General features: G+C 37.0%; 1 protein-coding gene across 3 annotated transcripts in view; it reads right to left on the minus strand.

The window, feature by feature from the left end:
- Positions 1-318: 318 nt before the first annotated feature.
- LOC126234510 (thialysine N-epsilon-acetyltransferase-like) overlaps positions 319-12191 on the minus strand; it is a 145219-nt gene continuing 133346 nt past the window's right edge. For all 3 annotated transcript variants that reach the window (XM_049943205.1, XM_049943206.1, XM_049943204.1), the window contains one exon: positions 319-769. In XM_049943205.1, the coding sequence (XP_049799162.1) occupies positions 563-769 (207 nt within the window). In that variant the 3' untranslated portion in view covers positions 319-562. The remainder of the gene's footprint in view (positions 770-12191) is intronic.

Genomic DNA, 12191 nt, shown 5'->3' on the forward strand with positions numbered 1-12191 from the left:
GCTAGCTCGAAAGCTAGTGTGAATGCTGTTTTCTGTTATGTGTTACTGTGCTCCATGCAGTGATCCACTATGGGTGAGTGGTTACCTTTCCCTTATTTTATGTATTCCTCCATCCAAGAATCTCCACTAATAAATTATTATTTATAACTGTGAATTCTCTGTGGATACTTGGTGAAACTTTATTATATGCAAAAAAACTTTTTTTGCCACTAAGTCACAAAACTAAATAATTATAGAAACAAAGGGCCACATAGCTTTTTTACTGATTATTTATTTAATCTTTTGATCAAGTAAATTCTTATTTAGCATTGTAGTATAATACCTCACTGTTAACATTAATAAAAGTACTTTACAACAATACAACAAGACTAATGGAACACAATTGAACAAACAGAGTATTTCATAAAAATATTTTTTCTTTGTAAGTTACTTTAAGAAAGTAAATAACATGCAGAATTACAAAGTACCTTTCTTTACCTTTTAATAACAGTCCTGATTTTCATCCACACTGAAAATTAATCACTTAAGAAACTAATAAGAACAGCTACTAATAACAGTGACTTCACAAATTAACAGATTTTGTGTCCACTAGTCTATGTTTGTACTTGTAGGCAAGCAGGTGCTCCATAGCATCTCTGTCAATACTGTAGTAATTGAAGTTTTTCTCAGAAGTGATGTCAGTTGCACCTTTTCGTTTGTAAAATATTTGAGCTGGATTCCAATTGAGTACAACAAGGTCCATTTGAACACATCCAGTCTCAATTCCTTTCTGAAAGGGAAAAAAATTGTTTCATAACTGGATGACATTTTTCAACTAATTTAGAGATATCTCTCTTCAGGCTTTCCTAGTGTATATTTTCAATATACATCCCTTGGGCCTGCTGCCAGATCAAGTTTTTTGTATTACACATTATTCCTTCATGGTAACTGCTCAACATTGTTAGGCGATGTGAAGTAGTAACTGCATGCAGTAAAAGAAGGCCACCACCTGACGGTGCTGAGAAGAAATATCATGGGATCCATAAAATGTGATGCACTGGCTGATCCAAGAGACATATATTTATTTATAAATCTTGGGATTTTATAAAACACAACATAAATAGAAACAGTAAAATGAAAAGGCTGTGTGACCATCAGCAGTACTTAGAATTTTGCTGCCTGAATGTACGGAAACAACAGTTTGTGAAAAATAAATGAAAACTTAGTGCACTTTTCTAAGTTAAAAAGAAGAAAGTTGAGTCTTAATGTGGAACATTTTATTCATAGTAAATGACAATAAGACATGAAGAAGACATAAAAGGAAACTATTTCCTGTACAGAAATAAATAACAGAAATTTTACAGTGTTAATGCGAAAGCTAGCTTAAAAAATTTTGCTTGTTGCACATAACAGAAATAAATATCTGTGAAACTACCATGACACAAGAAAAAACTGATGAGAGTATTCTTCTTTAAAATCAGAAGTAATGAAAATATTTTAACGAATTTTCAAAAGATGGAACATTTTTCAGTTAGACATATGCTGAAAGTATGGCACACATTGTCAGTCATGCTTTAGGTATGTAATGTAACTTTATGGAATCTGGAGATTTGATGCTTGCTAGTGTCCTATGTGTAGCTGTATACAATAGAATAAGTCTACAAATGTCTATCAATATAGCTTTATTTCTTTTTCATTGTAGTGAGACACATAGTATATCTGTGTTTATGCTGCAGCTTATGCTACTACATGAGTGGCAGCTGGAGGAATTTCATTAAAAAAGCAACATCTTACTTTAAGGCTGCAACTTTTACATCAGTAGAATATGCTACTTAACAAACAAAAATGAAAAAGAGTAAACACTCTCCTAAAGACAACTGATCCCCATCAGAAGACAACTCATCTACATCCACAAACATACCACACAAGGCACCATATGGTGCTTGGCAGAGGGTACCCTGTATCACTGCTAGTTGTTTCCTTTCCTGTTCCACTTGCAAATAAACTGAATGAAAAATGACTGTTTACATGCCTCTGTATGAACCCTATTCTCTCTACTCTTATCTCCAAGGTCCCAATAGGAAATGCAAATTGGTCAGTAGTAGAATAATTTTGCAGTCAGCCTCAAATGCCACTTCTCTAAATTTTCACAATAGTGTTCCTTGAAAAGAATGTCACCTTCCATGCAGTGATTCCCATTTGAGTTCCTGAAGCATAATACTTGCAGGTTGCTCCAACCTAACAATAACAAATCTAGTAGTCTGTCTCTGAATTGCTTCAATGTTTTCCTTTAATCCGACATGGTGTGGATCCAAAATACCCAAACATTAGTCAAAAATGGCTCACACTACTGCCCTATATGTGGTCTCCTTCATAGATAGAGCACACTTCCCTAAAATTGTCCCAGTAAACCAAAGTTGACCATTCAGTTTCATTCTGTTACTGTTGATTCCGTCAGTAGATGAGCCTATACCAGGAATGGCCTTTGCCTCAATAGGAAAGGAAAGGAAAAAGTGGCTGGGCTAATATCAGAAAATTTAAGGGGGGGATAGCACTGTCATGAGTATAACAGTGATTACTGGCATCAGAGAAACATAATTTTTAAGGTAGGAAGGACATAAAGAAACTAAGTTTTTAAGAGAGCTTAGAATTGAAGCAGACTTTCAGCTTGAGAAAGATTCCAAACAACTTAATTCTGGCATAGTGCTATCAGCACAAACAGCTGTTGGTTACATATTTTCAGCAATCAGTAGAAATTTCCACCCAGTTTTATCTCAAACAATGTGAAATGCCACCTATCTTTATTGCATCAAAATATTTTATGACTAAGAAGTAAAATCAGTGAACTAGTTATCTGCATGGATGATTCTGAGTAATCAAATCCAGTTGACATAAGCTGCATTTCCGAACATCATGTGACCATTGGTAGAGTTCTGTTAACTGTTACAGGATTTAGGTTAGCATCTTATTTTTGTTGAGCAGAAACAGAGAAAGGAGGAGTTGCCACATTCATAAGGAACTGTCATAAATTTAAGAGTACAGACTGTACAGTTTCATAACAAATCCCTTACAAAGTGTATGCTGAGCACTGTAATCTGGTCATAAATCACCTTGATGTTTTACTGGCCCATTTAGCAGCAAAAGAAAAATGGAATTGTTAATATACTTATAGAAGGGTCTAATGAACAAAATTATATTACAAAACCAATAGTCAATGGTCTCTCAGACCATGACATGGAGTTCATTTTGTCAAATGTTAGTAATGACCAGGATATAAAATCTACTAAATCTGAATGCAAGAGGATAGCCAGTAAGCCAAACAGTGATTATTTTATGACACTCCTGAAAGACATAAACCAGAGTGATGTATACAGTGCTCATGGCATGAATGAAAAATACAACATATTATTAATAAAGTCATTACCTTATTGGAACACTGTTACCCCAAATCTAACCGAGATTATACCAATGTCTACAAAAAAAGCTATTACTCAAGGAATATAGGTATCTTGTAAACCGAAAAGGAAACTGATGTTTATGCTCTAGCTTATTACAAGACACACTGCAAAGTATTAAAGCCAATAAAACAGACATGAAATAAAATGCATTACAAAAAATAGATAATCCATCAGATAACAAAATAAAGACAATATGGGATATAGTGAAGGAGGAGACTGGTACAATCAGAAATGAAGAGGAGCTGATGGCATTAAGGATACAGGGTACTTTTCAGGCTCAATATTATGTAAAAATCAACATCTATTTCCTTCAGGCACTATTTATAATGTATATGTTTAACAGATTTTTTGTTGATATTAGGTAATGCAGCACACTTTCTAAACAAATTAGAAGTATTTTGAATATTTTTTAACCAGCTTAGGGTTATTAAAAAATTACAAAGAAATTGATGCAATTTTTTTCCCAAAATGCTTCCTCAAATTGAGGTACCATTTAATCCAATGTTATACATTTGAAGGATACCAAATTTTTCCCAGATATGCATGACATGATGTCTGAGGTACTAGACCTACGTAATTCCACCTATTATGTATATTATAAGGATAAAAAAATATCACATCTTAAATTTTAGTTTTTATTATTTTTTTCCTAATGTCAATGTTATTTTTTCTACAGTTAAGTTGATTCTGCAATAAAGCTTAGATCTACTACATAAGTATGGACTAGTGCAAGTTACAGGAAAAAATTAGAGCAATGCTTTATAAACTTTAGGAAATATTTGTACCTGAATTCTGAAAAATACAACTTGTGGGAAATTGTGAATGAAGTCCAATTAAACTGTGCCTCAGAACATGCCTGAAGCATAGTCTTCATCCTGTAGCATTTCTTCATCTTCAAGCTTCCACTTGGCATTCCTTTTAGCACTTCTTGCTTCTTTAGTAACTTTAAGAGCGAATTTTACAGCTTCATGCATCTGTTGTCTGTCACATGCAAGCAATTGATCTTCCATATTAGAGCCACATTTTATGTCTAAATTTCTCAGGACTTCCAACCTTCCTATCACTCTATCATTGAAACATATCACTGCATCTATTACACCAAATTTTAATGTATTTAGTCCAACACAAACATTCTTGGGTAATATTTCCCATATGCAATGGTTGAAAATTTCATTTGTATTCTGAGTGCCCCCATGAAGACATTAACTAAGAAAAACAGGGTCACTCAAGTCTCTAAAAATTGGTTTTATTTCATTCATAACAGACTCAGGAAGAGAATGCTTGTGATGGTATATTTGACCACTTCCTTTTGCTTTTTGGTAACCACACCAAGACTCTGCTCCTTTAGGGCAAAGTCAGTGAACAGGGTAATCATCTGTGCAGAACTTTGAAAGTAGGTGGCCCATACAGCTTTTCTCATTGCTGTAACATCATTCAGAGGTGCAGTTCATCTAATGGCCAATCCATAATAACTCTGAAGAAGGTCTATTTCAGGTTCTGTCAACCTGCCTTGGCCAGATAGTGATTTTCCATCAGATAGCAACTTTCCTTTCATTTCTCTTCGTAGCTTCCTCAATATAGCACCCATCCTCTTTTGCACATGTCCACAACACTCCAGTTTTGTTACCAAGATGTCACCATAAACATTGAACTCATTAATTTTATTGAAAACTTTCGATTCCCCATCACATAAGTACTTCGTATATCTAATGTTATAAATGGGCACCAACCTCTAAAATATGTTTAGATCTCCGTCACACTCCATACCTCCATTGTAACCATCATAATTCTTAGAACACTGATGTTCAGTGTTGCCATGGCAGGTGTGGCAGTACTTTTCCATTCTCCAGAGAAGTAGCACTTACAACACCATTCAAGGAACGCTGTCCCATCAAATGCAACAGCAATGTCCCTGATTCCACTAATATTTACAGTTTCTTCTACTGCATGTTTCACAGATGCATTAGACACAACCATCAAGGTACCTAAAAGTATTTTTATGTTCTTGTTGAACCTACTGGGAGAAGGAGGAAGGTCCATCAAACCACAAAATGTTTGAGCAGCCTTTTCCTATTGCACGCATTGCATACAATAACTTCAAATTCACATCATATGAATTATGCACAATGTTCAAAGTCATTTTCGAGGTAGATTTATTGCAGGATATACACAGAACAACAAAATTTGATGGTAAACCCTTCCTGCCACTTTGTTGTTCAGTTATTTCCTGACAGCCTACACCATCACATTGTTTACATTTCGCCACCTCCTTTATCAAAGAAGATAAGATGCCCAAATCGACAACAACAAATCCACTACAAACAGGGTAATTTCAAAGAATGTTTGCCTATCAAAGCCGCGGGCTCCAAACGATAGATATCCAACGTGCGAATGTAAATCAATCACGTGAATGTGGTGGTGGGTGTTACGATAAATTATTTGTGAGTTGCTAGGGAGACCCAGACGATTTACGTTGGTAGTGAGTGTCTGGTGTTGTTGATGTTTATTCGCCCGATTGGCTCATGTGAAAGAATCTAATTCCATGCTTATGCAATGTAGAAAATTGATTGACTATTTGTTGCAAATATGACTAATACTGGATGACGAAAGGAGGGACTGTGTATAAAACTTTGTAAGAACAGTTCTGATACTGAAATACCATTACAATTTCATTGTGGAAAGCCAGGAAGAATACATAGTTTGACTATTCCAAATTATCCATCCAGACCAGCGTAATTCTTCTATCTAGCTAGATTAGAGACTACACCCTGGAAGCAACAGCATAGGAAACTGACTTATCTACTAATACCATGTGCAACTATTTCGGGTTTTGCAGAGAAGTGTGTTATGTAATAGTGACGAATGACAGTGTACCGATTGGTGGACCAAGGAAAGTTGTTGAAGTGGACGAATCACACACAGCAAGAAGGAAAAACCAGAGAGGACAACCTTCAAAGAATGAAATCAAAGTTATTTGTGTATTTGGTGGTATAGAATGAGAGTTCCGGAAGTGTTTTGTTGTGAGAGTGTTGTCCAGAGACAAGGTAACTGTAGTCAGTTTGATAAAGCACTTAGTACTTCCCGGTAGTAATATCATTACAGACGGCTTTCAGTCCTACAAGACACAAAGCAGAAGGATTCAACCACGAGTTCGTCAACCACTCTGCAGAGTTCGTGTCTTCAGATGATCCCAGTGTGCACATACAGAACATCAAGCAGCTGTGGAAAGCTGTGAAATCTTCCATTAAAAGAGAAGGATGTCCAGGAGAAAGAGATGAACTCTACTTGTTTCAGTACCTATATTTCCATAACTTGCAGTTGCAATTTTTTTTTTTTTTTTTTTTTTTTTTTTTTTTTTTTTTTTTTTGCGTGATATTGGTAGAGTTCACCCAGGTTAAGGCAGAAAGGGAATGATTCCCATAGCATAAACATCAAATGAAGTTTCTCATGATGAGAACATCAACGACGAGTGAGGTAAGTCATTTCATTTGTAATGACAAGTATTTTAGCAATGGTATTTTTTGTCATTGCTGTAGTGACCACTACAAACATGCTCATAATGCCCACCACCACAGTTGCATGATCGATTTACAATTTCATATTTGATATCTATCGTTTGGAACCTGCGGCTTTGATAGTTAAAAATTCTTAGAAATTACCACAAACAGCATCATTGTTAACACAAAAATTTGAATCACCAGGAGGCGTGCCATGTGTGAGTTTCTTCCCTGAAGAACTGATACATAGGTTACTTTCAACAGTGTGGCTTGCTTTGTTTGTGAGCTGGTTACCATGGAATTTCGTTTTATTGAATTTCTTGATGCATGGAATACCTTGTATGTATTGCACACTAAAGAATATGTACTTCCACAAATATATTTAGCACTTGGGCAACAAACATTCAGTAACATGTGAACAAACTGCTTCAGCGAAACAACAGTAAATACTAGCAAAGATAATAATTTACAGACACTAGAAACCTGCTCTGTTACCAACATATACAATGTATCGTATGTATAGTCACTGGAAACAGAAAGTTCACAGTTCTTTTCGAAATAATACCGGTTTCTGTAACAGAAATAAAAAGGGGGGGGGGGGGGTGGCATACATGACCATAACTTTAAAATTTGGTATACATAGGTCATTTTTCATTTGAAATTCTGTAATGTATATATCAATGTACTCAGGAAAGACTATAATAGAGGGAAACATTCCACGTGGGAAAAATATATCTAAAAACAAAGATGATGTGACTTACCAAACGAAAGCGCTGGCAGGTTGATAGACACAAACAAACACAAACATACACACAAAATTCAAGCTTTCACAACCAACGGTTGCTTCGTCAGGAAAGAGGGAAGGAGAGGGAAAGACGAAAGGATGTGGGTTTTAAGGGAGAGGGTAAGGAGTCATTCCAATCCCGGGAGCGGAAAGACTTACTTTAGGGGGAAAAAAGGACAGGTATACACTCGCCCACACACACACATATCCATCCTAAGTAAGTCCCCCCACCCCCGGGACCGGAAAGACTATAGAGTTTAATAAAGTCATAAAAAAATTTCAGTTTTTCCACCATTTATACGTACCCTATATCCTTAAGGGTAAATGACACATTGGTAACTGGTGTGTGCATTGTTGCAAAACTTTTTGGCAAGATTTTCATAGCTGTTATTGAAAGGATGCAGTTGTCAGATTCAGTAGATGTTGCCATGGAATATCTCAGACCATCCATTGTAAATAACTGCAGTAATATGAATATGATCCTCACTGCACCAGTAGAGGTAATGTCCACCATAAAATCTTTAAATCAAGAAATTCTAGTGGTTATGATAAAATATCAATGAAGTTAATTAAAGAGTGTGTTAATGAGTTCAGTAACATTTTAATTTATCTGAATAACCAGTCATTTATCAGTGAAACATTTCTTGAGTTGTTGAAATATGCTGAAATTAAGCCATTGTTTATTAAAGGAGGTAAAGGAATACCTTATTGCAACATTTGTATCATCTGCAAACAAAACAAACTTAGCATCTGGCAATGTAACAGGCAAGAGGTCATTAATGTACACAAGAAAAAGCAACAGACCCAAGATGGAACCTTGAGGAACACCACATGTAATTAATTCTCAATCGGATGAAGACTGACTACTTACTGCACAGGTTTTTTGCAATGACACTCTTTGTTTCCTGCTTGTTAGATAAGACTTGAACCATTTCACCAGTGACACCATAATATTCTAATTTACTTAACAGAATGATGTGATTCACGCAGTCATAGGCTTTTGACAGCTCACAGCAGCCTCTAATTTGTTATCTAATGATTTAAATAAATTCCCACTGTATGTGCAAATAGCTTTCTGTATATCGGAACCCTTAAGGAACTCAAACTGTGACTTGGACAATATATTATTTGCAGTCACTTGCTTAAGCAGATGCTTGAACACAACCTTTCAAATATTTTTGAAAAAGTTGGCAAAACTGAAATTGATCAATAGTTTGACAGTATCTCTTTACTACTGTTCTTGTAAAGAGGCTTAACTTCAGTATATTTTAGCAGTCTGGAAATGTTCTGCTGATAAGAGACTGATGACAAAAATAAGTTAAGATAGAACTCAACTCGCATTAGTGCTCTTTGATTAAATTCAGTAAAATGTTATCATAACCACTAGAATACTTAAATTTTAAGTATTTTGCGATGGATGCTACTTCTTAGGGAGACATGAGTGTCATTTCCATTTTACTGAAGTAATTTGTGAAGACTGGTCTCAGATACGCCATTGCACTGTTTACTGAACCTGGTAACCCCAAACTGTCACTAACAGAAACATAGTACTTGTTTAAGAGGTTTGCCCCAAACTGTCACTAACAGAAACATAGTACTTGTTTAAGAGGTTTGTAACACTACATGCACTTGTTACCAATGTCTCATATATTTTTATTGCCATCTATTACTCTTCCTTTGGACCCCACCTGTCTCTGTCTTCACTATAAGCCATACAGTTTTTATTCTGTTGCCTGGCGTTATTATCTTTTTCTTATAATAAGCTGTTTAGACTTCTGTATTACTTGCTTCAATATTTTTCAGCATTCTTTGTAATGCATTACAATGCTAACATCAGTGCTGTTCCTAGACAGTACATGCTCTTGTTACCAATATCTCATTTATTTTTATTGCTATTGTTGCTTTTTGGCTCCATTTGCCTCTGTCTTCACTATATCCCACATAGTTTTTATTTTGTTGCCAGATGTAATTATCTTTTTCACATAATAAAGGTGTTTAGATTTCTGGATTACTTGCTTCAACGTTTTGCAGCATTCTTTGCAATGCACTACAATGCTAACATCAGAGCTGTTCCTAGATAGTTGACACAGTCTCCTTTTTATCCCACATGATACCCTTGTTTCTTTTATAATCCATGGTTATTTTCATAGTGAGAGTGAGTCAGCAATGCTCTGCATGTATAAATGCCTGAGTCAGTGGTAGATGGCACAGCGGAGGCCGTGCCAGAAGTGCAAGCTCCCTACAAGCAGCTCTACCGGCTGTCCAGTGCTGATAAGGGCCCCCAGGTGACAGATGAGATGCTGGCAGCGTGACGAGAGACACATCCATTGGATCCAGAGCAGCAGCAACCAGTGCAAATGGTGGGGGTGGGGCGATGTACTGCGCAGGCACCAGAGCATAAGGCCTGAACACACAGAGACACAAGCATGCCCGAGGACATGGAGCCACACAAAAAAAAACCATTAAGTTTCTGAAGAGCCTAGTCTATGGCAAGAGCCTCTTTTTCCATCCGAGAGTAACGCAGCTGGGCCAGAGTGAGAGATTTAGAGAGAAAAATAATAGTTTGTTCAGAGCCATCGGCATAATGATGAGCTAGGACCCAGCTGAGGCCATACTGTGAGGTGTCAGTCGCCAAAATTATATACTGATCTGGAGAGAACGTAGCTAAACAAGGGGCTGAGGGTAGTTTGGATTTCAACATTTGAAAGTATTTTTGCAATCTGGGCTCCAGGAAAAGGTACATTCTTGCGTAACAAGACATGCAACAGGTGGGTGGTGGGTCAATGTGGCCACCCCTTCCTCAGGAAGGCCTGAAGTTCCTTTGCGGACGGGAGGGGGGGGGGGGGGCAAGGCATAGATGTAACAGTGGAGATGTGATCTGGCAGGGGGTGAACCACATCCTGTGAGATCTTGAATCCCAAATAAACAATAGAAGGTTGGAAAAACTGAGGTTTCACGAGGTTATACTATAAGCCTGTGGACCGTAAGACAGAAAACAAAGTGCACAAATTTTTCAAGGTCTTGACCATGGAGAAGACTGTGACAACAATATCATCAAGGTAATTAATACAATGCGGGGCAGGCATAGTCAATTGCCCTACAAATTGGTGGAAAATCGTAGGGGAGGGGTGATAGCATCATCAAAAGGAAGATGCAAATGTTGATTGAGACCAAAAGGAGTATTCAGAACCAGAACTCACTGAGACTCTTCACCAACATGAACCTGCTGTTATGCTTCAGACAAGTCAAGTTTAGAAAAGCACTGCCCACCCAATATTTTCACCAACAGTTCTTCCTGGTATGGGAGAACACATCCATGACTGGCTCCGCATTAACAGCAGTACTGAAGTTGCCACAGAGGTGGAGTTTCCCTGATGGATTCCAAACTACAACCAGCAGAGATGATAATTCACTAGCCATAACAGGTATCACTCCTAGAGATTGTAGTCTGTTTGATTCTGCTTTCACCTGATCTTTCAGGATGACAGGAACAGGATGCACACGAAAAAAATGAGGTTGAGCATGGATTTCAAAGAAGTATGAGCAGGAAAACTTGTAGTACACACTATACCTTCCAGAAACAAGTCCAAAAACACCTCACACAATGTTTCCAATTGAGGATATGATACCTGATTAGACCCAAGGTGAACTGCGTCAATTACAAAAAATCCAACTGTCTGAAATGCATGCATCCCAAACAAGTTCTCAGTGTTGGCATCAGCAACCACGAAAGATGTAATGGAATGAACCACTGACTTGTAAGAGGCAGATGCTGTAAACTGCCCTGACAGTACACTGTTCTGTTTGTTATAATTGACCACCTTCTGCATGACTTGTCAACAGCAGTGAGCCTAAACTCACAGAGGTTTGAGAATTTGATAACACCACTGCAGCATATGTGTTGACCTATGGCCAGAGCATTTGGAAAAGACCACTTAACTTGATAAACAGCTTGGGAGAAGTCACACGCACTGGAGTCATACAGTTTACGTCCATGTGCACGGGATTGCATTCACAATTCACACCTCTCTCACATCAGTTGACTTACATGACGGGTCTAGCCGATCCTCTTCTCTGGATAATCAGCTATGTTAATGTCCCAAAAGCTTTTTCTCCGAAGACTATCGCTGCTTGTAGGAATTTAAAAGACTCTACTTTTGAAATAATTGGGTACACGTAGAAAACTTTCAGTTCAATCATGGTATATTTTCACTTCAACAGGAAACCACTTTACAATTTCTCGTATAAACATTTAAACTCCGTTAAGCCAACTGAGTCATCAAACATTAGACTCTATTAATATACATTTATGTTATGGTTGGTTTAATAACCACCACAAATTATTAACATGTCTCGCCTCTAGCGAGTCCCATATATGAAATAAGTAAAAGTCTCTATTCAATCCATGCTTCATCTGTCTCTTTAACAATTATCACAGTACCATAATCCATGGAATATTACACAAACACTCCT

This window comes from Schistocerca nitens, chromosome 2, assembly GCF_023898315.1.
Source record: "Schistocerca nitens isolate TAMUIC-IGC-003100 chromosome 2, iqSchNite1.1, whole genome shotgun sequence".
In the NCBI taxonomy this organism is placed as follows: domain Eukaryota; kingdom Metazoa; phylum Arthropoda; class Insecta; order Orthoptera; family Acrididae; genus Schistocerca; species Schistocerca nitens.